The 27,828-nt window shown below is 42.8% G+C and overlaps 1 protein-coding gene across 4 annotated transcripts in view; it reads left to right on the top strand.

The window, feature by feature from the left end:
- The window catches only part of RUNX2 (RUNX family transcription factor 2), a 308,136-nt gene that overhangs the window by 85,307 nt on the left and 195,001 nt on the right, over positions 1–27,828 (top strand). For all 4 annotated transcript variants that reach the window (XM_039913021.1, XM_039913020.1, XM_039913022.1 and 1 more), the window contains 2 exons: positions 11,677–11,833; positions 18,284–18,388. In XM_039913021.1, the coding sequence (XP_039768955.1) occupies positions 11,677–11,833; positions 18,284–18,388 (262 nt within the window). The remainder of the gene's footprint in view (positions 1–11,676; positions 11,834–18,283; positions 18,389–27,828) is intronic.

Here is a 27,828-nt window from a genome sequence, read left to right as displayed (position 1 = left end):
CCCTTAACAGATGCCATCATTAGTGGTATTAATCTCCCCCTCCCACCCGACTTGGAGCAGCGACCTAGTGGGTAGAGCCCGGGAGGCAGAAGGATCTGGGTTCTAATTCACATCCCCCGCCGGGTGACCTTGGGTAAGTCACGTCTTCCCTTCCTCCGGGCCTCGGGCTCCTCATCTGGAAAATGGGGATTAAGAAAGTGAGCCCATGCGGGACAACCTCCTACCTCCTCTTCCCCCCAGCGTTTAGAACAGCGCTTGGCACTCCCTGAACCTTTAACAAATGCCATTATTAGTCTTATTGCCCCCCTCCAACTTGGACAAGCGGCCTAGTGGGTAGAGCCCGGGAGGCAGAAGGATCTGGGTTCTAATTCACATCCCCCGCCGGGTGACCTTGGGTAAGTCACTTCTTCCCTTCCTCCGGACCTCGGGCTCCTCATCTGGAAAACGGGGATTAAGAAAGTGAGCCCATGCGGGACAACCTCCTTACCTCGTATTCCCCCCAGCGTTTAGAACAGCGCTTGGCACTCCCTGAACCTTTAACAAATGCCATTATTAGTATTATTGCCGCCCCCTCCAACTTGGACAAGCGGCCTAGTGGGTAGAGCCCGGGAGGCAGAAGGATCTGGGTTCTAATTCACGTCCCCCGCCGGGTGACCTTGGGTAAGTCACTTCCCTTCCCCCGGGCCTCGGGCTCCTCATCTGGAAAATGGGGATGGAGACTGCGAGCCCCTCGTGGGACGGGGGCTGCGTCCCACCCCGTTTGCTTGCAGCCGGCCCAGCGCTTAGAACAATGCCTGGCACCTCGGAAGGACCGGACGATTGCAGGCCTCCAGGCCGGGAGCCGGTCGTGGGCAGGGAGCGTCTCTCTTGATTGCTGTATTGTACTTTCCGAGCGCTTAGCGCAGCGCTCAGCACACAGTAAAGGCTCAATAAATGCGATTGAACAAATTATCATCATCATCATCATCCCCGGCCCAGCCTCTACCCGCCCTTCGTCCCCCCCCTCCCCGACCTCGCCTTTTATTTCAGAGTCTCCCTTCGCCCCCCAGCTTTCCTAAAACAGGGGTTGGGGCTGCCCCTCCTCACCCCCTCTCAGCCTTCTCCTCTTGCCCCAGCGCTTAGAACAGTGCCTGGCACATAGTAAATCGCTTAAATACCGTAATTATTATTATTATTATCACCCCGCACTGTTTTCCTAAATCCCTGCTTCCCTACTTGCACCCCCATACCGGTGGGGACCCCCCTCTCCACGACCTCCTGACCCCAGGGGCAGTAAAATTCCCCATCCCCCATCCTCCCCCTCCCCAAATCCCTCTTCCCTTTAACCCTAAAACTCCCACCTTCTGCATCCCTTCCCCCAACCCCCATCCCTCTCTTCTAAGGGGATTCCCCGGGGGAATCCCCTCCCGTCGAGGCAGAGGACCCCCCCATCCCCTATTCCGACCCTCCCCTCCCCCTGGACTTGCACCCCCTCCTCCCCCAGCGCCCGGGCATTGGCAGCGTTTCTCGGAAAGTTTGGCAGGTCCAACCTCCACCCCCTCCCCATTTCCCCGTCCAAGCCAAAAGGCCTGTCCGCGGCAGGACCGGACGTCCTCCGGGAGGAGGGGGCGGAGGGGGTGTTCACTCAAAAGTAGAGTGGTATTTATTGAGCGCCTCCTGGGTGCAGATCACTGGATTACTACCCCTCGGTTTTAGGGGAAGGCGTCGTCGCCTGTCCGAGAAGTAGTGGGGACAAAGTGGGCTTGAGGGGGTGATGGGTTTAACCTCCCCGCCACCCAAGCCAGGAAAAAAGCAGGATGGCAAGACCCCAGTTTTGGGAGCCAGAGGATCCCAGACCCCCTGCTAGTCTGCTGCGCGACCTTAGGCAAGTCATTTCACTTCCCCGGGGCCTCAGTGACCTCATCTGTAAAATGGGGGTGAAGGCTGTGAGCCCCACGGGGGACAGGGACTGTGCCCAACCCAATTTGCTTGGATCTACCCCGGTGCTTGGCACGCAGGAAGCACTTAACAGATACCATAATGATGGACCGACCCCCTCCCCTCGGGGTTGGACTGCCTCCCCTTGACCTGCAGCCCCGACTGCCCCAAGGACCAAACATCCATCCCACCCCTTTCCTCCTGCGACCCTTTCCCTCCCGGGGGCGGATTTAGGGGTCACTCGGAAACCCCTCTTCGTCCAGCCCCCCTTAGGGTCATGGGGAGGGGACGTGAAGGGGGTTGGAGGTTTTATCTTTTTTCTGGGGGGTGTTCTGGATTTCACCCGCCCCTCCCTCCTCTCTGGGGACACTGTCAGCTCGTTGTGCACGGGGAAGGTGTCAGTTCTACTCTCCCAAGCGCTTAGTACAGTGCTGTAGACACTCTAAGCGCTCAATACATTCATTCAGTCGCATTGATGGAGCGCTTACTGTGTGCAAAGGGCTGTACTAAGCACTTGAGTGCTTACACTGTGCAGAGCACTGTACTGAGCTCTTGGGAGAGTACAATGGAAAAGACAGACTGCTTTCCTGCCCACAACGCTCTCACTACGACCGATTGATTAAGGGGTGTCCCTGCCCCCTCCTCCACTCGGCCCTCCCAACTTGCTCGAGAGGCTGAACTCCCGGACCCCTGGGCCGAGCACATGTATCTGTCGGTTCCCAGCCTGTCCAGCTTTCCCCAGATTGGCCCCTGGAGGAGCCCTCCTTCTATCCTCCTTTCACCCCCTCTCCCTTCCCTTTCACCTCCCCTCGTCCGGCCACTTCCCCTGCAGCAATCCTTTAAGGGTCACGGTCCTCTTGGAAAGGACCAGACACCAAAAAGGGACGCCCCCAATCAGCCCAGGGAAGAAACCGATACGGCCCAGGGCCCCCAACCTCGCAGCCTGCAGAGGTAATGTGGTCAGCCAGATGGATTCGAGAGGGTCCCCCCCTCCCTTTTATACCCAGCGGTTGAGATCCACCCCCCCCCCCCCGGACTAATTCCCCTTCCTCTCGACTAGCAGGCAAGTTTGCGCCTGGGTTCCAGGGTAGGCGCATCAGCAGGGTCTCCGTATCAGCAGGCCCAGGTATTTACCCCAGGTAAGGCGGGTGCCAAACACCCACAGGCCAAATGGCAGGTCTCAGGTGCTGATCGCCTCTATTCTATGCCACGGTTCAGATAGGATGTGTGGGTGGAGGTGGAAAGAGAAACGATTCCAGGTCAATTATAGAGCTAGTTATCTTGCTAGGCCTTATATTCAATTAATATCCCAGCAGAAATCAAAATGAACCTTCTGAGTGATAGTGCTGCCACCTGGACCAAGTTTCCTTTGGCTTCAAATTCTGGAGATTCCTGTGAACCCTCACATCTCCCCCCGCCTCCTGCCTACCCATCTTAGGGAGAAAGGCAGTCTCCCTCAAATTTTCAAAGATTTGGGGGAACTCAGTGACCAAGTATTGAAAATATCAACTCAGAGGAAAGGGAAAAGGACATGTTTTATCGGGACACAACCGGTGGCCTATGATTTCCTGACCGGTCTGTTCATGGGGCAGACCGTTTCGCTCAGCTAAATGGTGGGGATCAGGTTTAGGAAGATCCTGATCTTTCCGAAGCCTGTTCGGAGCTTGTGGGTACGGGAACGTATTTTGGCTAGACGATGATGGACGTGAAAATGTTTATTCCATTGACATGTGGGACACTTTAAGAGGAACTTGCGACACAGTTCACTCCAGAAGTAGTGTCCTCTAGAAAAATAAAATACTTCCATCGAATTTATTGTTCCTAGGTTTTAGATTGTATTTCAGACTCGGGCTATTTGGGGGGAATTTATTTCCCCATGCTGTTAATCGTATCTGTTGCCCTTATCGTGTAGTTCACTCTGAAGTTTTATACAAGAAGAGTTCTTTCGGTTGTGAAACAACAAAGGAGAAGTATAAAATTTAATGTGTCTAAGAGGCTCTCTATTAACTAATTTACCTAGAGAGTAGCTAGTTTATTACAGGAGATAGTTTACTGCATTAATGCAATAAAACAGACTGTACTTGAAATAAAGAAACTGCAGTCAGGTGACATTTCAGAAAAGAAATCCCCTAAGTGGCCGCCAGTTTCTAAAAAGTAGCAGCTTTCTTGTGGCCATTAAGTCATTTGGTAATAGTAATATTTTGAACAGTAGATTGAATACATTATGTTTCTGTTATATGACTTGTTAGTTTAAAAGTACTATGCACGTATCGGAGGTGTAGATAACTTAAAATACCATGTAACTGTGGACAGTTCCCATTTTCAGATGCTAAACTAATAATGCCATTTTGAAAAAGAGATATCTGCAAAGTTTGATTCTGATGATCAGGTATTAGTATTGACAGGAGCTGGGATGAATAATCTTGTTGAATTTATTCTTTAAGATGTTTTTCATCATCATCATCACCATCGAAAGCATTTAATGAGTGTCTGTTGTGTTCAGAGTACTGGGTCGAGGCACTTGGGAACATTTAACAGAAATAAAAACATGGTGCCTTTTTAAATCCTCACTATTGTGCCAAGCACTGTATCAGGATAGTAAACAAAATGATCAGATAAGACACAGTCCCTATCTCAAATAGATAAAAGAATAAGTGCATTAAGGTAGAAATGCTGAAAGCCAAAGCAAGTGATTGGATAATAAATAATCAGCAATACACCTAAGTGTTAAAGTGACTGGTGAACTAGAACATGGGGATCAGTCAGGCAAGTTAGCACCCTGGAAGGTAATGTTGCACTTTGGGCGAGTTTCTTTTTGCTTCTGGTTCTGCAAGACTACAGTATTGTGTTTATTAGATTTCAATTCATAAGAAATCCAGAGAGGAAAAAAAAATTCCTAATTTACTCTAGATTTTTGCTTTTGAATTTCTTCTTCAGTAATCTGTTTTTAAATATAGACTTGTAGTTTTTTAAATGATCCAACTACTCAGTCGCCGATGAACTATTGTATACATTTTATAGAAAGGTAAAAGTGGCAATGCATATAATTGCAGAGCAATTAATCCTAAAGGAGTCTTCATGATGTTAGTAGTGAGGAAAACACATCTCCAAACTCAAGCCAATAGCTGATGGAAGATAGGGATATCAAAGAAAACAAGCATGTTAAATTAGCTGTTGGGGTCTGTCAGCATTTCCACTGCAAAGTCCAACATTCAGCTATATATCAGCCATCTTAAAATTTTAAAGCATTTAACTTTAATTTTTGAAAAAATATTCTTTTCTGACAAACCTAATCTAAGAAAAAGCACTATTATGCAATATGTGACATTTTACATGAGGTTAATTCTTTGTAAGGATGACGGCTCTAAGTGTTTCTCTAGAGGAGTAGTATTTCAAAATGACTCTCATTTCCACTGAAGGTTGTTTTTTGATCAGTGGACTGCATTTAGGCTGTTAAAGGTACTCTAAGAGTAGACATTTAACAACTTGCCAAAAGGGAGCAAAATTTTTTTTCTGTCCCTTTGTATTCAGAACTCAGATTTGGGTCTACTCAGATCTCACTTTGCTGAAACCAGACAAACAGGTTATTAAACCACATGTGAATTGTTATCCAAAAATTATGCAAATTGATGCTCAATTTTATATTGGAGAGCCTTAGGAGAAGAATTTTTGTTTTATTGCTTTTAATTCAGGATTATTAGTCTTTTTTTTTTTGCGAACTCAAGTAAAACTCATTGTAGGTTAAATGAAATGCATTGGTGGGCCAGTTTGGATATTTTGGGAAATAAGTATTTTAAGAGTTTGGAAAACTTAAATTTGAAAAATAGCTACTCAATTTATACAATAAAAGCTTTGCAAAATGCTTTTTCTCCTTGGTGTTAGTGCCTGCCTGCCTGTGCTTCTCCCAATCCATTTGTGAATCTCAATTGTTTATCGCTAGACATTTTAAATCAAGTGAGGTTCATACGTGGCACAAATATTGCTTCATATGAATCCCACTTGATTTTAAATGTCAGCTGGAATTCAAATCCTTTTTTACCAAAAGTTCACTCTGAATTTTGAAAAAATGATCAAATGTCATTTTTTTTTTCCCTTTTTGAAGTGTGACCTTATTTCTAAGAAGGAAGCTCAGATTATAGTCTACAAGTTTTAGGCAAATTTTAAGTTAAATGCAAAGTTGACTTTTTACTATTTTATTTGAAATTATTTAGCGATAGCAAGAACAAATGACATTTTTACTTCAACAGCTGTCTATACATATATACATAGTTGTTGATTTATACTCTGAAGCACACAGAACAGAGCTGAAAGGGTCCACTCCATCTTCACTTTTTGAGGGCTCTATTTGAATGAAATTGCATATAAAGTGGACCAAAGGATATGGGCCAGGAAAATTAACAGAGTAATCATTTAGATTAAAAAAAAGCAGTGTACTGGGCATGGAATTGCAATGGGCGGGTTTGATTTCAATTTACCAAGATCACATGAATCTAAATTAACAACCACGAGACCAATTTTACCCCTGTTGCTAATCGCCTCAGAGAAAGAAATTCAGAGTTCATCATAATAAGTTTTATATTCTGTTTCAAAATAGTGTTCATATCTTTTCTCCCTACTGTGTTCAGGCTATAGGGCTGCCTCTCAGAAGACCGGAATTCAAAACATATCATATGTCCTAAATACCTAGTCCCAGTGAGGTGAGTTAAGGATAAAGGAGGGCTCTGGATAGGACAATCACTTCCTTATTTGACTTGAATTTTCTTGCATTTGGGAAATGCACCTCCCCCCCACCCCTTTAAAAGAATCATATTGACTTCATAGCCAGACTTTGCAATTCACCTCTGATTAAGATGGTGTTGTCTGTGACTGATGGCTAAAGTACACACATATTTCATTTTACCCCTAATCAGTTAGCAGGTTTTTTTCTTCATTGGTGGTATTTATTTTAAAACTATTTTCAGGTTCGTAGCATTGGAACAGTTGAAACTCAGCAAAGATTTGTGGATATTCATTCTCTGTACAAAAATGCAATTGGGACTATCTCCAGGGAAAACTTTCAGTTTTAGAGTTACACTTTTTTTTCCTGTAAAAAATCTTCAAAAGTATATTTCCATATATATTTGATATAAAAAATTATTTTTCAAGAAAAAAATGGGAAATTTTTAAATTTAAAACAATGCCTAATGGGAAAACAACATAGCTGTTAGTTAAATTGAAGTTCAACTCTAAAAGGAAAAATCTTAGATAAATAATGTTAACTAGCATTTTTAAGTCGAAATTCCTTTTTTTGATTTCTTCTTCTATGGCAATCTTGGGAGAAGATTTAGAGAATGTATGATTCTCTGTTTGCTCTGAGGCAAATAAATAAATAAATAAATAAATAGCAATATTCCAAGTGGTCATTATTGTGATACTTGGGCGAAACAAAACAAATTTCTGAATATTATGTAATCCTTTTTTAACATAAATTCCCATATTGAATTAATTTTCCCATTCTTCTATCTATGAAAATGTTATGTTAAAAAGATTCAATGTGACAATAATATCCCAGCACGCTCAAAAAAAAATCTAGTTATATTAGGGAAATTATTTGCCTCACAAATACAGCCAGTTCTAGGTTGTAATACAGCAGCTAGTCCATACCTCTCAACAATACCATATGGAATTTTAGAACGGGAAGTGAAGAATGCCATTCTCCATTTAAGCCTTAGGGAAGATCTTAGAGCAAGAGACTATATTTAACACAAATTGGACTTTGGCCAGACTACCACCTTAGCCCTCTAAGACTTACAAAAAGTGCAATATAATAATTACTCTTTGTATTTATGTAGCACCTTTCTTCTTAGGAGCCAAAGTATTTTACAGATGTTAACATCTCATTAATCCTCACACCATCCCTGTGAGGTAGGGAGGAAAGAACAGTTTATTATCTCCATTTTACAGGCTGGAAAACTGAGGCACTTCACTTGTTGGAGAGACTTGCCTGAGGTCATGCAGTAAGTCGGGGCAGAGCCAGGATGAAAATCCAGCCTTCCTGCTTCCTAGCCCCTTGTTTTTTCTATTAGATCACGCTACCTTTCTTCTACCAAGTTTACAGTTAGCTGACATCTATTCTGTATAGAAGATCGAGGAACAGCGTGGCCTAGTGGAAAGAGCCCAAGGCTGGGAGTCAGAGGACCTGCATTCTGATCTGACTTGCCTGCTGTGAGACCTCGGGGAAGTCATTCATTCACTTTTTGTTGCCTCGCTCCCCTCAACTGTAAAATGAGTATCCAGTGCCTATTCTGTGTGACTGTGGGCAAGTCACTTAACTTCTCTGTGCCTGTTACCTCATCTGCAAAATAGGGATTATGTGAGCCTCATGTGGGACAACCTGATTACCCTGTATCTACCCCAGTACTTAGAACAGTGCTCTGCACATAGTAAGAACTTAACAAATACCAACATTATTATTATTATTATTATTCTCCCTCCGCTTACACTGTGAGCCTCAAGTGGGACAGGGACTGTATCTGACCTGATTAACCTATATCTACCCTAGCACTTAGAACAGTGCTTGACACATAGTAAGCACTTAACAAATACCATAGTGATTAATTACTCTCATTATGATTGCACATTCAGGGGCACTAACTGGCGTGCTAGGACATTGACTCCTGAAGGAGAGAGCAGCAGCAAAGGCAGTAGCCGCAGTTTCAGAGAGCATATTTTAAGTGCCCTCCGTTTACCGGGCCGTACGCTAGGTTTCGTAGGATGTGTCTTCTGTACGTAGAGGCTCATGCCCTGAGAGAGTTTACTATCTAGACCAGCAAACGCAGAAGCGTTAAAAATGCATAGTTTGGAAAAATGTCCACATAACATGTGGGCTGTAAGTGTTAAGTCCCAATTTCCCCTTTGGCGTAGATGACCACCTTTCTGAGGCATTGAAGGGTGAAGACACTCCAGCCATTCTACTCCTCTTTGATCCCAGCAAGAATCCTGTGGCGGTCAGGCTCCTGATCTAATTTTCCATCTAGAAAATGTACTTGGTTAAGTTAGACCCTAAAATAGGGCTGGCGATAATGGAGAATTTGGGGAAAACTCACTCTTCTGCCTCTTCCCTTGCTCTGACCATATCTCAACTAGGGCTCTACAAGCTTCTGCTGTGCTCAGGCTCCCCAGCTGTCCTGTTCCTGAGTGTGCCTGGAGAGGGCACTGTTGAGGAAACCTTCTTGTTCCCCTGTGTCAATCAATCAATTTTATATATTGATCACTTTCTGTGTGCAGAGCACTGTACTAAGCCCTGGGAAGAGTCCTTTATAACAGAGTTGGTTATCACAAGCCCTTGCCTTCAAGGAGCTTACAGTCTAGTGTCTGCATAGATTCTTTGCTACACCCTGGATTTACCGTCTGAGGGAGGGAGGTAAATTGGTTGTCATGGGATGGGGTGGGAGTGTAATGAGCGGGAGAAAGCATCCAGAGCAATTGGATTTTAAGATGAGGGCTAAAAGGACCCAGGATGACACAAGACAGGGGCTACTTATTCTGGATTTAGGGGATAATTTGAGAAGAGGATTTGTCATTTTCCTCCTATCTCTGTGGTCATTCATTCTCAGTCTTCTTCGTGGCCTCCTCCTCTGCTTCCATCCTCTAACTGAGGGAGTACCTCATAGTTGTCTGGGTCCCCTTTATTCTCCCTCTCCACCCACTCTCTTGGAGAACTCATTCGCTTGCATGGCTTCAGCTACCACCTCTGTGCAGATGATTCCCAAATCTACATCTCCGGCCCTGATCTCCTCCCTCTCTGTGGTCATACATTTCCTCCTGCCCTCCAAGCATCTCTGCTTGCATGTGCTGCTGACACCTCAAATTTAACATGTCCAAAACAGAACTCCTTATCTTCCCACCCAAATCCTGTCCTCCCCCTGATTTTGCCATCGCTGTAACGGCACTACCATCCTTCCTGACTCTCAAGCCCACAACCTTGGCATTATCCTTGACTCTCCTCTCTCAGTAACCAACACAGTGAATCTATCACTAAATCCTGCCGGTTCCAACGTCGCTAAAATCAGCCGTTTTCTCTCCACCCATATTGCTACCATGTTAATCCAACCACTTATCCTATCGTGCCTTGATTAGTGTATCAGCCTCCCTGCTGACCTCCCTGCCTCCTTTCTCTCCCCACTCCAGTTCATGTTTCACTCTGCTGCCCGGTTCGTTTTTCTACAAAAAAAATTCAGGCCGCATTTCCCCTCTCTTCAAGAACCTCCAGTGGTTGCCCATCCACCTCCGCATCAAACAGAAACTCCTTACCATTGGCTTTATAGCACTCAATCACCTTGTCCCCTTCTACCTCACTTTGCTGCTCTCCTACTACCATCCTGTCTGCACATTTCACGCTTCCATTGCCAACCTACTTACTGTACCTTGATCTCATCTATCTTACTGCTGATCTGGTGCCAAAGCCCCGTCTCTGGCCTGGAACGCCCTCTCTCTTCATATACGAAAGACAGTTACTCTCCCCCACCTTCTAAGCCTTAATGAAGGCACATCTCCTCTATGAGGCCTTGATTTTCTCTTCTCCCACTCCCTTCTGCGTCACCCTGACTTGATCCCTTTGTTCATTCCCCCTCCCAGCCTCCCAGCACTTATGTACATATCTGTGCTTTATTTATATTGATGTCTGTCTCCGCCTCTAGATTGTGAGCTTGTTATGGGCAGGGAATGTGTCTACCAACTCTGTTATATTGTGGTCTTCCAAGCACTAAGTATGATTGATTGATCGATTATGGCAGGAGAGGGAGGACCATCTGTGGAGATGGAGAGGAGAATGCATTTGGGGTTTGGGTGGGAACCACACGGGATTAGGTAGGATGGAGCAAGGGGATGTGATGTGCTTTGAAGTCCAGAGACTGAGAGGTTTGTACTTGATCTCATTCAAAGGAACCTGTCGGACAGATCTGAGGAGGGGTCTGTTACAGTGGACCATTCCGGCTGAAGTGTCTAGGACAGATTGAAGTGGGAGAGGCTGCAAATGGGAAAATGAGACTGCTTGAAGACTTTAGTGATGGAGATGGGGAGGAAGGGGCAGATCTGGGAGAAAGTGTGTAGAGAAAAGTGGCAGGACTTGACAAGGAACAAAATCTAGAGAGTGAAGAAGAAAATGTAGCTATCATCCTCAAAGTAGAGAACTTGGGGGAAAAGTGTAATCGTCATGTTGCTGCTGATACAGGGGACAAGTGAGTAGCTGGACGCAGGAAATTAGAATGTGAGCTGTTTCCCTAAGGAGAGTCCAGCATCAATTTCAGCAGTTGTGAATTTCCCTGGACACTTAGAGGCAAGGCTTCCTCAAGCTTCATCTTTTTTAGCTCATAATCCTTATAAGGTCAGAGCTAAAACCCGTATGGATTTCAGATGACAAAATGCCTTCAAGTATGCACTTCACTTAGTGGATAGGAGTACTGGAATTCACATTGTGACATTTCCTGAAGGATAGTTGATCAGGGGGATTTAAGAAATTCTTCATGTCTCCTGTGGAACATTAAATAAATGCAAATCTTTAGTCTAATGATGAAATGGGTGGACCATGTGAGAGCGTGTACTGGTCTATTTGAAGTGGTATTCTAGCCCACATGCAGATGTTCCCCTACTGTTTGCCACAATCGGGACTAAATAGTATCAGGGACTTGATAGGATGCGCATTCGTTAGGAAGATAAATGTATATTCGCTGTCTGAACATTTCTTGATGGTCTGGTGTTGTCTTATCCTCATTTGTGTAGGTGGTGGCCCTAGGAGAAGTACCAGATGGGACTGTGGTCACTGTTATGGCTGGCAATGATGAAAATTACTCCGCAGAGCTCCGAAATGCATCTGCTGTCATGAAAAACCAAGTGGCAAGATTCAATGATCTGAGATTTGTGGGTCGGAGTGGAAGAGGTAAAAGTTAGAAATTTTTACTCTGGAAATGGAATTAAAAAATAAAAATCGAGAGCTGGATTGTGTCAGATGGTGAAATGGGAAATGACCTATAAACAAATAAACCCCATCATTCAGTCAATTCATTTATTTAAACGTATTTATTGAAAGTTTACTGTGTGCAGAGCACTGTACTAAGCGCTTGGGAAGTACAATTCCTTTTCTCAACAGGGGCAGTTCAGATTTAATTTGTAGACTTCAACATTTGTACAGATAGAGTGTATTGCGTTCCTGATTCCATTTGCGTTTTTAGACTTGTTTGGAGAGATTTGAAATTTAAAAATGATTTCCAGAAGAGCTTGTTGCTAATTTTATCCTGTGCATGAGTATGAGGTGGGAAGAGGAAGCTTGCAGAGTTTCAAGTTCTGGGTTATATGGAGTCAGATAACAAAGTTAACAGATTGGCAAAGGGAGGAGGAAAATGCGAGTTGCTATTTTCCTTTAACCATCCCAGCTACTCTGAAGTGACATCAAGGAGAACTATTATTATGGCCTTTGCATAGGACATGGAAAGGCCCTATATGAACTACAAAATAAAATCATTCAAAATGCCTCTTTTTACTCTACCAGTGGCTTGGTTAAGTTAGTAGAAGTTGTAGAAACTAGGCCTTTGTGGTAGTTTTTTGTTTTGTTTTTCGATTTGGACGAACTCACATCCCTGAAGCTTTGCTTATTTTAGAACTTAGCTGCCTAACTCCTACATGATCATTGCTCTGGGTGACTCTACTCTTTAAGAGTTTCCTACAAGCTAAAATTGATACTCAGATTATAGGAGGCCTTTAAAAAGATGGTGAAATAGAAAATAATTTCCTTTTATGGTTTTCGCAGCTGTTTCATAATTGGAGTTCAAGATCGAAAAGCTGTCAGTAAGGAAACCAACTCTTGAGCTTTCAGATGTTGCTCTCACGAAGGGTGACTGTATAGGATCTACCTTTAGGCCTAAACATATTTATTTGTATATTTAACCTTTTATTTAACTTCCTAAGTCACCTTATAGGAAATGATAGGCAGGCCACTGAGTTGCACCAATTAAATAAAAATGTACATCTGGCTATGGAATAGCTACCATGGAGCAAGGGTTTTTAGAAAATGAGAAGCACCAGGTTTTTAAAAAGGCCAAACCGATTGTTCTAGAGTTCAGCTCACTTGTCAAATTATTACCATTGTAAAAGCTTGATAAGAGAGATTCAAGAAGGGTCATTTCCGATGAGTAGTTTGAGTAGTTTTAGTTTACTTTCTAGGAACAGGGCCAAGAAGTTGTAGTTTTTAACTTTTTTTGTTATAATTATGCATGATAATGAGATACTGCCCCAGAAAGGTTGTTTGAAATAAATTGAAGCCTGTGCCTCCAGTAGAAGTATCAAAGCAGAAAGTGTTATCTCTGCATCATGTTTAGGTTACTTTCATTTACAAAAAGAAAAGAAAAGTATGTTATATTTTCCTATTGACTGATTGGGTTTGAAATACTTTGGCTTAGTCACTGGCATAGCCGCACCATAAATATATAGCATTTCAATGCAATAACAAGCCTCAAGAAATAACTAAAATATGATGGACTATCTGTGTGCTCTGAATGTCATTAGAGCCCTGTGAAATATTATTTTCTACTGAGATAAAGGAAATGAAGCGAAGTATTTAAAGAATCTGGCACCATGCTTCTTATTTTATTTTACTTTTCAGATTCAGCCTAGTGCTTTCATTTATCTTGATTTTTGCATTATATAGACTCTGTCTAAGTTTTCTCTGATCAATATGAGTAGAAACTATGGCAAAGTGATAGTGTACTTTGTAAACCCTCAACATATTTATTTAAGAAACTTCAAAGAGAAACAAAGGGTGTGCACTGTTTTACTATATTGGCTTTCTGAGTTTTGGCTGGTTTCCCAAATAGCAATTTTTATATTTAAAAAAAAAAGACAGACTTAACTGCTTGCAGACTTTTCACGCATGGAAGATGAAGAAAGCTTCTTTTGATGAAGTGTAATTATGTCCAAACAGAGCTGACCCCCTCCCCCTATATTTCTTATGATCTTAACGGAAGAAAGTAGGGTTTTTCCTTTGAAGCAGCCGGGACTTGGTGGAGGAGCTGAAATGCTGCAGTCTGCTGCCAGAGGCAGGATGGAGAAATTGGTCCAGACTTGTCTTCCAGACTTAGAACAGGGAGAGAAAGAGAGAGAGAGGGAGACAGAGGGAAAAAGAGAGCGAGGATACATTTATCATTAATAGTACATTTTCATATCACATCCTTAACATCGTATGAAAGGAAACAGTAACAGTAAACAGAAGTCAGAGAAAGGAAGACAGCTTGAAACAAAAAGGGTAAGTTATTTTTCAGGGACAGGAAACTTCATATGTAACTCCATTTATTCCCACCCTGGTTTATGCCCTCCCTTTTCCAGATTCTACTTGCTTGTGCCCACCTCTAACTTTCTCTTATGTTGGGAAATTTGGATCAATACCCAGTTCTATCAGCAAGTACCTTCTCACTGTCTATTCTTGCTCATTTGCTGTCTGAAAATACAACCAGGCTCTGCTATCAGCTCAGGAAAAGGGATTCATAGCTACTTCATGTTTCCTCGGAGCTTGCTCAGCCAAGCCCCTGGTGCTTGGGAAAAAGGGCTCAGACCTAGGGTATCGTGCAGTTCCTGTGACCTTGACCATGTAAATTCCACTGATATCCAACACTCTTGGTTGTGAAGCGGGCTCTACACCAGTACTCAGGGAAACTAGCAGTTCAATATCAAGGTTGACCTGCCCATCCGACAGGTTGAGAACGGGCCACCCCTTCCTCTTCTTGATTTTGCACTTTAAACAGAGCAGGGTTGTAGACAGAACATTCACCGTGTTTCTCCAGCCTGCTAGGCCTTTGGTTTGCCTGGACTAATTTATCTCTTTTGATCTCATTCTCCACCCTCCCCTGCTTCAGACAGCAAATCGGTTTTGGTTATGGTTGAGTCAGTTCCCTCTGTTAATTACAGGAAACACACGACTTTGGGGACTCACTACAGAGGTGGCTCCCAAATGAGTTCCAAACTGACAAAGTTAGTAAAAGAATACTAAGATTAGTTAGTTCCCTTCAGTAAAGAGGTTGCATTTTTAAGGGTGTAGGGAAGGCCAATAATTTTTTTTTCAGCTGATGAAAGATATCCAGGAAATCAAGTGAGGTTTTATTCGAGGGAAACATAAATATCCACATAAACACGTAAGTTATGAAATGCACATTATTGTAAAAAAAGGGGAGAATTGATTACCCAGTAGAATGGTATTTCCTGAATGTTTCTCCAGCATTTATTGCCACTCTCTCCCCTAAAGAAGTGAGAAGATGTCTTTGGAATTATATCTTGTTGCTTGGAGTTTGATTTTAGGAATACAGTTCATTTAAATGGCAATTGAAAGCAAAAACGGTGTTTGTTAAGCGCTTACTGTATGCCAGGCACTGTACTAAGCGTTGGGGTGGATACAAACAGATCGGGTTGGATGCAGTCCCTGTCCCACGTGGGGCTTACAATCTTAGTCCCCATTTAGCAGATGAGGTAACTGAGGCACAAGAAGTGAGGTGACTTGCCCGATGTCATACAACAGACAAATGGCAGAGGCAGGATTAGAACCCAGGTCCTTCTGACTCCCAGGTCCGTGCTGTAGCTACTATGCCAGGCTGCTTCTCGTGAGGGCAGAGAAAGGCTTCCAGGAAAGTGGTTTCATTTTGAAAATTTACAGTAGTTTTATCCATTTAGCAAGGATCTCTAGAATTATATGTCGGGCCAGCAGCAATTTTGTCTGTGATTTTGGAGGAGTACTGATACTTGTTGGGGATGTTATAGTGAAATCATACAATTTCATACTCAAATTCTATTTTTCAGTCATCCCGATAAAGTTCTTGTCCCGGATATTCAGGCATTCATTCGATCGTATTTATTGGGCGCTTACTGTGTGCAAAGCACTGTACTAAGAGTTTGGGAGAATACAATATAATAATAAACACATATATTCCCTGCCCACAACCTGCTTACAGTCTAGAGAATATTGGCCATATTCTTTTGGTTAGCTGAGTCCTTGATCCTCTAAAGATAACCCCTTAGAGAAAGATAATTTGACTGATTCAAATGTTGTTGGGGTTTTTTTTCAATTTATGGCAAGTAACGTGATTTGTTTATTATTTGTTAATTTTAGCTTGAGATATATTCTTCATCATGCCCTAGCTTTTGCCCTAGGCCTCATGGCCTGTGGAGGTGAGAAGGGGGCACATTTCTTCTTTGGAAAGCATTATCTGTTAAATCCTATTTTATAGTCCCAGAGAACATTCTCCACCACATTCTAGTTCATTGGTTAAATGTAGCCAAGGCGACCTAAAGCCACATGTTTGGTAATAAATGATCTGCGTCTTAAACAGGTTTTAGGAACTTCCATGGCTTAGGTTGAAAAGAAAACCCAGTCACTAGACTTGACAGTCAAAGACCTGTTCTGCATTAAGCTTTATATATAACCTGTTCCGTATTAGGCTTTGAAAAGATTGCATTAAGTTTTGTGCTGCTACATATTGTTTAAGATTTGTGTTTTGATTTAATACTCTCAGAGCTCAATGAAGGGGAAAAAGAATCATTGGCTAAAATGGCCCTTTTAGGTTCTGGTACAGGAACAGACTAAATGAGCAGTAAGGCTTGGGATTGCTGAATGTTTTATTGAGTCACTCTTTTACGCCCACCTTTTCCTGTCTTGTAACAGTTTGCAGTTTTGACTATCTGACATGACTTAACCGCTGCATATCTAACTGATTACAACTGTCAGTGAGTCTGCATAACAGAGACTGGTGTCCTCTTTGGGGGGATTGCGGGGGGAACATTCACTCAGATCTAGTCTCACAATTTCCCCTGTGTTTTCTTTCCTCCTTTTCATCGCCTTCTGCCCACAAATCTGAATCATGAGTTGTGATATCTCTACTAAATACCCACCCTCTTCTAAAAATTCAAATTTAAATTTCGTTTGGAAGATAGCACGTATGCGTAACAAACAATAAGTCACTGTCAGTGAGTTATTTCAAGATTTGAAAGCGGGAACAAATGGAAGAGGAGAAAAAAAAGGAAAACTTTGTTCCAGTAATGATGAAATCATCATCATTCCACAGGCACATTAAGGCCAGGACAGGAGACACTAGCTCCCTGTTAAAATGATTCCCATAAGAAATTTTCTCTTTCATCTTCTTATTGTAGTGCAGTTAAACAAATGAAACGGTAAAGCCATGTGAAGTAAATAGCATAATCAACAATGATCTACTATTGTCCTCTCACTGTGTCCTGATCTAATCCTAAGTAAAGACTGCTAAATTTGCCGGGGCTTGGATGTATTCCTGATGTTGCAGAAAACTGAAAGGGAGAGAAAACTTGTAGGGTGGACTGCAGCCTCAATTTTTATTGCCAACTGCTGCTACCACATAGCTCTTTGTAAACTATAGTGCCAACCTTCTCACTCTACCTCCATCTCGTCTATCTCGCTGCTGACCACTTGCCTACGTCCCACCTCTGGCCTGGAATGCCCTGCCTCCTCACGTCTGACAGACAGTTACTCTCCCGCCCCTTCAAAGCCTTATTGAAGGCACATCTCCTCCAAGAGGCCTTCCCTGACTAAGGCCTCTTTTCCTCTTCTCCCACTCCCTTCTGTGTCGCCCTGACTTGTTCCCTTTATTCATCCCTCCTCCACAGACCCATAGCACTTATGTACATATCTATAATTTATTGTTAGAGTAATGTCTGTCTCCCCCTCTAAACTATAAATTCGTTGGGGGCAGGGAATGTGTCTGTGTGTTGTTACATTGTACTCTCCCAAGTCCTTAGTACAGTGCTCTGATCACAGTAAGTGCTCAATGAATATGTTGAGTGAGTGAATGAACATCTTTCTCTTGTAATACCACTTTAAGTGGTATTTTTTCACTCAGGGTTGCTTACTGGAGCTGAGGAGACTGAGAAGTCACAAGACTTGCCTAAAGCTACAGGCTTCCTTCTCATCGCAGGCAGGATCACACTTGAGGCTTTTCTATAAGCGAAACACATCTGTGGGTTCAAACCTCAATCTGTGGCTTGAAAATCTGGAGAGCAGTGTGGTCCACTGGATAGAGCATGGGTCGGGGAAGCAGAAGGACCTTTCTAATCCCGGCTCTGCCAATTGTCTGCTGTGTGGTCTTGGGCAAGTCACTTAACTTCTCCGGGCCTCAGTTACCTCATCTGTAAAATGGGGATTAAGATTGTGCACCCCGTGAGGGACATGGATTGTGTCCAGTTTGATGTGTTGTATCTACCCCAATGCTTAGTATATACAAGCACTTAACAAGTACCATTAAAAAAAAATCTGTGACACCCCATGACTGTTAGATGTGATTACCTGCATTTATCGTGGACTTTCTCCCTTTGCTGTTTTCAGGAAAGAGTTTCACCCTGACGATAACTGTCTTCACAAACCCACCCCAAGTTGCCACCTACCATCGAGCTATTAAAGTTACAGTAGATGGGCCCCGAGAGCCAAGAAGTAAGTACTCGAATTATTGTTGTGTTCTTCTGAGAGTATGCTGTGACTACCTACTGAAATTTTAGAAAACGAGACCATTTTCCCTCCATCTGAATGTGCTACATTGCCAAGCATGCTGTTTCCATATGTAATTTTAGTGAGGAACAATTAATGGAAATTCCCAGTCTGTGGGGAAAAGAAATCAACAAAAAACTTGCAGCCCTAACCTTTTTGGGTTGAAAGATTTTACCTCGATGCCCCTGGAACTCTTGGAAGTGGATTAGAATTTGTTTGATACCAAGAACTTAATTTTGCAAGAGCCACGTCCATTTCAAATTAATGGACAGAACAAATGCTGAGGAAACAAGGAGTCAGATGACAAACCGTTAAAAAGACAGAACTCAGTGGAAAGCACTTGTGTATGTTTCCCATGGCCCAAGAATGTGTTTTAACTTTTTTACTCGCCCACTCATTCTTTTTATAAAGAGCACACTCCTTAATTACAAAGAATTTATTTGCAAATGATAACTTGCTCGATTGTTACAACACTGTCGTTTGGTCATGTTCCAGTAATTGTTATAGATAGTTTCAGCTAATAGATAGTCAGACCTGGTTTAATCCGTCTTGGTTTATTTGTCTGTCTGGGCATCCGGCATATTTAACTGGCGATCAGTTTTATACAGTACACATACTCTCAATGGGCCAAACAACATTTTTTTCTTAATCTAAATTGAACAGAGGCCGTTGTTGCTTTTTTCAAACTAATTAAAGTAAACCTGACCTTGCTGTATTTAAAAATATTTAGAGATTAAAGATTATCCGATGAACAACCCACATTAAAAAAAATGTTACTAGCGGAAGCATCATGTTCACCACTCTGTTTTTGATGAGTAAATGCAGGCAAGACCTAGCCATCATTCTTAGGGAGTCTGATTTGATGCAAGGTGGAGGTAGAGCCAACAGAAATTTTCTCAAGAGATAGGCACACCTACCCAGATTCTGAGAATTGCATTCCCTTTCTCTGAAATGGGGGTGATAAACGTGAAGGTCACTGCCTGTGTCCCATCTGTGGTAGTACCTCCTTGATCAGAAGAGCAGCTGGATAGTTTTACTCCCATGATTTTTGACTTCTGACAAAAAGAAGTTTCCTGCTGCAAAAACTGATAGTTTGAGGTAGTTTTTTTGTGTGTGTGTGTGTGTGTGCTTTTTTTTGTATTTTTCTTTTTCCTTGGTTTTGTGTATGGCATTCTATTAAGGGTGCAGTTTCTGCAATTATGGCCACTTGCTTAGGACAGCCAGTCCTGTCTGACTGGCTTGAAAACTTCCCCTTTTGAGGCGGGCACACCACACCTCTGTGTGGTCTAAAAAAGGAGGAGTCAATTTTAAGAAGTGTGGAGGAATGAAGCCAAACTGTAGGGGTACCACCTGAATGATCTCAGGTCAGGCTGGGCGTGGCAGCTATCAGGAATGCTTTACCTGTCTGAAGGATGGCCACTCTTTTCCCCAAGCCCCGAGGCCCTGCTGAATTAGCAAAGCTCACTTGCAGTGCTGCAAGTAGCCACACACCTGCTTTATATTCAAAATGTATTTCTTTTCCCACTGATCACAGCTTCCTTTTGGAACACATTATAAGGGGAGGGAGGGATTACCCTTTATCTGAATGTATTTTCCAGAAGTTGTACCAAAGAGGGAATGAGTAGTAATGACTGGTAGGGATGAAGTCCTTTTTTTTTTTAAAGGTATTTGTTAGGCACTTACTATGTGCCAGGCACTGTACTAAGCACTGGGGTAGGTACAAGCTAACCAGGTTGAACACAGTCTATTTCCCACATGGGGCTCAAAGTCTTAATCCCCAATTTTTTATTTATTTATTTTTTACAAATGAGGTAGCCGAGGCACAGAGAAGTTACATGACTTGTACAAAGTCACACGGCAGACAAGTGGTGTAGCCAGGATGAGAACCTAGGTTCGTCTGATTCCCAGGCTCGTGCTCTGTCCCTGCTACTTCTGAATACAAACCTTAATCAAGGCTCACCTCTGTGTCTAGAATACTTTGGACCTTAAAAAAGTTACAAAGTCCCATGAAAAACTATGCGTAGCACCACCATTTCACAGAGACCACTGGGAGGATAAACTAAATGATATGTGAATATATTTTGAAGATGGCCAGTACTCAGCATCCCTTTTTTATTTTAATCATTATAGATTTTGGGATATGCTTGCTTTTATTTTCCAACAATAAGATAAATGAAAGTGGGGTCTATAGGGAGTCTCTCTGAAGCTGATTGTTAAGCACTATGGTCCGGAAGCTCTTTAGAGGCTCTAATTATGCAATCCACGCTCGCAAAATATCGGTGAACTTTACAAGGTATCTAGTCCAATGAAGAGTCATGGAACGGATCTCCTAGAAGGGCATATCCATTAATTTCATGGGAAAGAAAAATAGATTTTTCCCTAGTGGAAGGCCTAAGGGTCTATTGTTTGTCTGCTTTAATGGTTTGAAGCAATTGAGGTTGTTTTGACCAGATGACCATCATGGCAATTTATGACTTCTGAACCAGTTTGGTTACATAATGTAGGCCTGCTCCTAACAGATTGCCCGTTGAAACCTGTAGGAGTAGGGTCGGGAATGGGGATTAGTTGATGGAGTCTGAATTAGTAGAATTTTCTGCAGATTTAAAAAGTTTTCCATAATTCAGACCAAGTACCTTGCTATCCCGGAAAGCTGCTCTTGGTAGATTTCCAAAGAAACGGTCGGATTTCCCTTTTAGGAAGAGAAGATGTCTCAAAAACAGATTCCACCTAGATACTTCACCCTAGTGTTCCTTTCTCCTAGAGATGACTGCACTAATTTTTGCTCATTAGTAATTGACACTAATCACTGTTATAAATTATGCCCTGAGCAGGCCGTGTTGCCTGAGGTAAGCGAAGTAAAACTGGGGGTAATCACGATCTGGGTGCAGCAAGAAGTTCTAATGGAGAGACTTGTACAAGCAGTGCCCCTCTCTGAGGTTCAGCCTATTGGCACATCTGCTGGACCCTACTTCTCACTCACAAATCTGACGGGCTTCATCCTTGTTCTGTGTTTTCTGTCTCTGGCAGCTGAGGCAGCACTGTCACATCACAAACAACTTCTTTCCTTAATATACACATCTGGCGTTGGCAGTTGGACCAACTTCATAAGAGCACATGATCATCACTCATTACAAGATTAAAAAGTACCCCATGGCATCATTGATGTTTTCAAACTTTGATCTTTTGCAGTTGTGATTCATCTCAGTTATAAAACTTCCCTTTAAAGGAACACAGCCGATGACTTATTAGAACCTTCATCTTAAGTAGTGTAAACATAAAAACGGTGCACATCTTTACAGAATGTCACTTACTTTCTTTGCCAGCTTATCATTTTAAGACATGACATCATGCTTAAGATCTCAAATTTGTAAGTCTTGTTTTTAGGCAAGACACTTTGACCTTACGTTGGCAAGTTAACTCAAGAGAACACATGCCGTATGTTTTCCAGCAGTAGCAATCAACAGCAGCAGAAATGACGGAACAGAGTGCTTTCTCTTTTGGATGTTTCCATTAGATCCTCCAGGCCATCAGCTCTCTGGAGGCTACCTCTCTGATGGTTCTAAAGATTTCCTGGGAGATGTGAGTGGGATAGTGGAGTTAAAGACTAAACGAGTGGTTTCAAATTGGGGAGCCTGGTATGCCCAAAGAGGGTGGGATGGTCATTCGGGCTCGTGCAGGGGAAAAATAAACCACCCTTTTCCCAAAAATCCCAAATCGGTTTGCTGCTCAAGGTCCAGGATTTGAATGTAATTCAACCTGCCCCTAAGACTGGATCTTTATGGGTAGATTATTAGGATAAACCAAGATAACTGACATGAGAGTGCTTTGGAATTAAAAAAAAAAGTAATAATCAATTTCAGGGTATTATAATTAGGATTTTTTTCATCCAGTTTCTCCCTGAGGTCAAAGTATATTTTGGGGGGAGTTTTTCAGGAAATTTATTGTAGTCTGTGAGTTATGCAGGGTATAAACCATTACTGAATTTTTAAGAGGGGGAGGATCCCAAAGAGGTAAGTGCAGATGCCAATGTAGGATCAAGCTTTTGGCCTCCTCTTGAGTTTGAAACTGGGGCTTCAGACAGATGGCTCCATCTTGATTTGAATATCTTTGTGTTGGAGCAGGGAATGCTGAGAGGACATCCTTTTTGGGTGGTTTTTTTTTGGGTTTTTTTTTGGCACTTAAATGTAAGAAATTTTTCTATTATATAACAAACAAATTAGGGAATGAATTTGATACACCCAATATTAAATTCTCATTTGTGGAATTTTGAATGTCTAAAAGGAAAACTTTCTAAAATAAAAACTGTGGCTAGGTTGAGGGGCCCAATCTCAGCCCTTCCTCTGCCTGGTTTCCAAGGCAGAGGCCTCCTATCAATCAGTCATATTTATTGAGCACTTACTATGTGCAGCAGACTATATTATGTGCTTGGGAGAGTAAAATACAACAGCTGGTAGACACGTTCCCTGCCCACAAGGCACTTACAGCCTAGAGGGGGAGACAGAAAGAGCCACATTTGGATTCTTTATGTTCTCTGTTGAAGCAGCAAGGGGAGGATCTCTAGGCTGTAACTCATTATGAGCAAGGAACCTGTCTGCTAAATCTGAGTTATTGTACTCTCCCAAGCGCTTAATTTTGTGCTCTGCACATAGTAAGAGCTCAGTAAATACCATTGATTGATTGATTGATTGATCATAGCTTCTGCTGAGGAAGGTATTAGGGAAAGATAAAGGCAGGACCATCACTGGATAAATACCACTGATTGATTGATTGCAGCTCTGCCGTTTCTCTGGTATCTCTTGGGCTTTGCAACTTCAGGCTTGATTTCTTGATTCTCTGGGCCTGTGGGACTGCTTTGGAAGTTGTCCTGATGCTTTGCTGATTTGGGGGAGTGTGGATTGCTTTCCTCCTGCACCTTGGATGGCTTAGGGAAGGAGAGACCAGAGGAAGAGGAAAAAAGGTAAGAAAGAGAGGAGTAGGAAGGACTAGTTAAATTAATCTTGGGACAAAACTACTTCCCTAGAAAAGCATCTTTTATTATATAGTAGAGGATAATGGGAATATAGGGATCATTATTGGAATGTCACCCTCCAGACATCATTTCAGGAATTTTTCATTCTAAATATTGAGTGGATGACTGGATTAGTTTTAAATTGTCTGCCTTCATTTGCCATTTCTATGGCATCTCTCAGGGAATAATAATAATTGTGGTACTTCTTAAGCGCTTACTATATGTCAGGTACTGTACTAAGCGCTGGAGTAGATACAAGCAAATCGTGATGGATACGGTCCCTGTCCCTCAAGGAGCTCACGGTCTCTATCCCCATTTTACAGACAAGGTAACTGAGGCCCAGAGGAATGAAGTGATTTTTTCAAGGACACACATCAGACATGTGGCAAGGCCAGAATTAGAATCCATGACCCGACTCACAGGCCCGTGTTCCATTCACTACGTCATGCTACTTCTCTAGCAGGAGAAAAGATATTCTCCAGGTCTGGGAAAAGTGGGGCCAGTTATAGCCGATAAACATCATCATCAATCCTTGTTACATGTGAAGAAATTAAAGTACAAAGAGGGTAAGTGACTTGCCTGAAGTCACATTCCAAGTCAGTAGTTGCTGGGCTGGCTTAATGAATCTAGGCAGATGGGTTTCTGGGAGTTCTCTTGATTCTCCTGGGGAGTTTGCTTTACTGTCTAGGAGGAAAGACAGCTTCCTTCACACATCTTTTGCATGTCCCTGGGGCTTTGCTACCCACAGCTAGGTGGGAGAAAGATGTCTTTTAAGAGCTGATTCTCCTTCACCTCCCTGATCTTTATTCCTGCTTTGGTTTCCTGGCTTACACTGTCGCATTACTTCTGCTTTACTCCTTTTCTTACTTTCAGAAAGGGCTGGAGTTCAGGGGAAAGGGCGACTGACATGGTGGGTAAGTATTTTTTTACTTTTATTTTCAGGGCTACTTTAGCCCACTGGGGCATGAAACTGGGGGAAAATGTGCTTTTCCAGGTCTTTCCTGCACATGCTCAACTATCTCAGCTTTTGCTTATTTAGTTTCCTAGATGCTTTTCTTGTCTACACATCCCAGGGGCATTTTCAGGTAAAGAAATTCTGGCCAGGTTGAACATCTGGAGACTGGGTGATGATGATGATGGAGTATAAGTGCTCACTATATGCCAGGTAGTGTTCTAAGTACTGAGGTAGATACAAGCTAATGTGGTTTAACACACTCTGTGACCCACACGGAACTCAGAGCATTAATCCCCATTTTAGAAATGAAGTAACTGAGGCAAGAAGAGGTGAAGTGACTTCTCTGATGGGCAGGGTGGGATAGGGTGGGTTTGGTGCGGTGGAAAGAGGACTCACATTTTCCATCAACCTCTCATTTCCTTCAGTAATAGCCAGTCCAGTCAAATGAGCAAGAGGAATGTTGATTGAGTACTTTAGGGTTAAGCTATTCTCCCCCACCCCAATTTATCAATCATCCCTCCTCTTCCTCCTTTTTCTTTTTCTCTTCCTCTCCCTTATTTTCTTCCTCCGCCTTCCGTGGCTCCTTCCATTCCTCCTTCCTCTGCTTCCCCTCCTTGCCTGGCTCATTCATTCATTCAGTTCAGTCGTATTTATTGAGCGCTTACTGTGTGCAGAGCACCATACTAAGTGCTTGGTAAAGTACAATGCAGCAATACATTCCCTGCTCACAATGAGTTTACAGTCTAGAGGGGGGAGACAGACATTAATAAAAATAAATAAATGACAGATATGTACATAAGTGCTGTGGGGGTTGCAGGGGGGAAGAACAAAGGGAGCAAATCAGGGCAACACCGAAGGGAGTGGGAGAAGAGGAAGGAGTGGGGCTAGTCTGGGAAGCCCTCTTGAAGGAGATGTGCCTTCAATAAGGTTCCTCCCATCCCTCCTTTTCCTTAATGTTCAGTGCCTTCTATAATCGAGGGAATGAGGGAGCTGAATATGCTAACTATTGCAGAATGTTGTTTCTAGAGTAGCAAAGGTTGGCTTCATGACTCCAATTTGGTCTGCCCTGAAGGAAGCCTGCTGAGTGGCTATTAGCATGCTGGGAAAGGCAGGAATCAGCAGAAATATGTTGGGTGGAGGGAGTGGGAAGAAGCTAATAAAGTAAACAAGTGGCACATTCTACGTAGGGCTTGTGTCCAGAGCCTTGCTGTCGGTGGAGACAATTTAGCAATCCGGTGGCAAGTTTTGGCTGACACCTCTGGTGGCAGGCCAGTTTTAGCTCTGTGTAGGTAGCGTCATCAGAAAGTGACTCTGTTTCCCTGACTTGCGGAATATTCCTCTGCCACCAATGCTTATGAGGCACACAAGTGATGAAAAGTTTGAACAAATATTGCACTTCGTCTGCACTCTGCAGTCAGCAAAGACAAGCCAGGGTTTGGTCAGGATGAATATTTTAACCGTTTGAATGGCCAGCTTGTAAAGCACATTACCATGATCAAAATTTCTGTGATCCTTAGTGTTAGCGCAAAGCGGCATTTTTGGGAAGGTTTTTAAATTTCTTCTTCTAACAAGGAGGATGGAAAGGGGGACAAGGGGGTAGTAGTGATGGCAGAGGTTATGTCTGGTGTTGGCAGAATGTGTTCTTAAGTAAAACAGCTTTAAATCTCTTTCAGTTTTTTTTTTTTTTGTTGACTGACTTGTCAGGAACTGGGAAGGTGGCCAAGGAGGAAATGACACATCGAGAGGCATTTCGTGTTGTGCAACATTCTGTGGAACTGATGCAAGGATATATAGCCTGTTTACGCATTCCTTCACTAGAAGACTGCATGGCAGCAATTTTATTCAGCAGCACATGGCATGCTACAGCAGGGAGATATAGCCCTAACATTTTTTCAGAGCAAATTATCACAGCAGTTAAAACATGCTGTGTCCCCTCTTTGGAGTATTCCCTGATTTGCCTTTAGAATTCACTAAGGCAACCCCCTTCTGCCCCTGGTATTTATTGATCTGAATATGTTTTTCCACTGTGGTAAGCTCATGTTAATAAGGAGATGTAGTTTTCAGAACAAGAGCACACTTTCCACATGCATATGTTCCAGTTGATATATTTGCTTTGTACTAAATATAGTAGGGCAGTTTTTCAAGCGATATGTGTTCTGAAAAGCATATGCATATTTGATCTGGATATGGTAACAGTTTAGTTTGAGCTGGAAAGTTTTCATTCTTAAAGCAATACTGAGTACTTCAGCCATCAGTGTACTTTTGTTTTTTCAAGAGAGAGGAAGCAACTTTGCCTTTCCAGGGGAGATGACCCCCTTCGAGATCATGGGATCGACTGAAGGCTGCTACTGCTTTAGGGATTTTGTTCCTAATGGCCTAGTGAGAGGCAGTGTAGTGTGGCCTAGTGGAAAGATCCTGGGCCTGGGAGTCAGAGGACCTGGGTTCTCGTCCTGGCTCTGCCACCTTGGGCAAGTCACTTAACATCTCTGGGCCTGTTTCCTCACCTGCAAAATGGGGTTTCATTACCTATTCTCCCTCCTCCTTAGACTGTGGGCCCCTTATGCGACCTGATTATCTTTTACCTCTCCCAGCACTTAGTATAGTGGGTGGCACAAAGTAAGCTCTTAATAGAAACTATAATTATTTTCATTCTTATTATATTCCAACTTATAAGGACTAATGTGGTGCATAATTAGTCTCTTAGAATTTTGAATATCCCAATCCTATCTGTCACCAACCCAGTGAATTTCCAGGATGAATTCATCATATAAGCTAGAGCGCATTTATTTTAGGACCACACTATATCTAGGCTGTTGTGTCTTCCTTCTTTATTTCACATGAAACCTCATTAAGTTTTATTCTGTGGTGGAAGGGTCAGGGTAGGGGGATAGAAGAAAAATATTCTCATATTCTCCAACCATCGATTAGCATTTCTAAGTTAATTTTGGAAATTCAAAACAGCTTAAATATTTGGATTTAAAGCCTCATGCCCATGTCACAAATAGGATTTCTCTATTAACTTAATTTTGGAGGGCTATAATGGGGAGAGAGGTTTTACCCGTTTGTTCCGAGATACAGTTTTAGCTCCTTCTCCTGTTCATGTTATGCCACCAACAGCTTCCTTGACCATTCCACAGAACTCTGTTTATACTGCTTAATACTGTCTGGAGCTTTGGATCTCTCAGAGCAGAACCACTAATTACACTATGGAAGGCTTGGTCCGACTGGCTCTTCACCCAAACCATCAGCTTAGTCAATCTGCCTAGATCTTCTAATTGGAGGTAAAAGATTTGAGACACCTGGGGTGGAAGGGTGCAAAGGGTGAGAAGCGGCATGGCCTAGTGGAAAGAGCATGGTCCTGGGAGTCGTAAAGTCATGGGTTCTAATCCTGGCTCCACTACTTGTGTGCTGTGTGATCTTGGG

Source organism: Ornithorhynchus anatinus, chromosome 9 (assembly GCF_004115215.2).
Source record: "Ornithorhynchus anatinus isolate Pmale09 chromosome 9, mOrnAna1.pri.v4, whole genome shotgun sequence".
Lineage (NCBI taxonomy): Eukaryota > Metazoa > Chordata > Mammalia > Monotremata > Ornithorhynchidae > Ornithorhynchus > Ornithorhynchus anatinus.
This window is presented reverse-complemented; position numbering and strand designations above follow the sequence as displayed.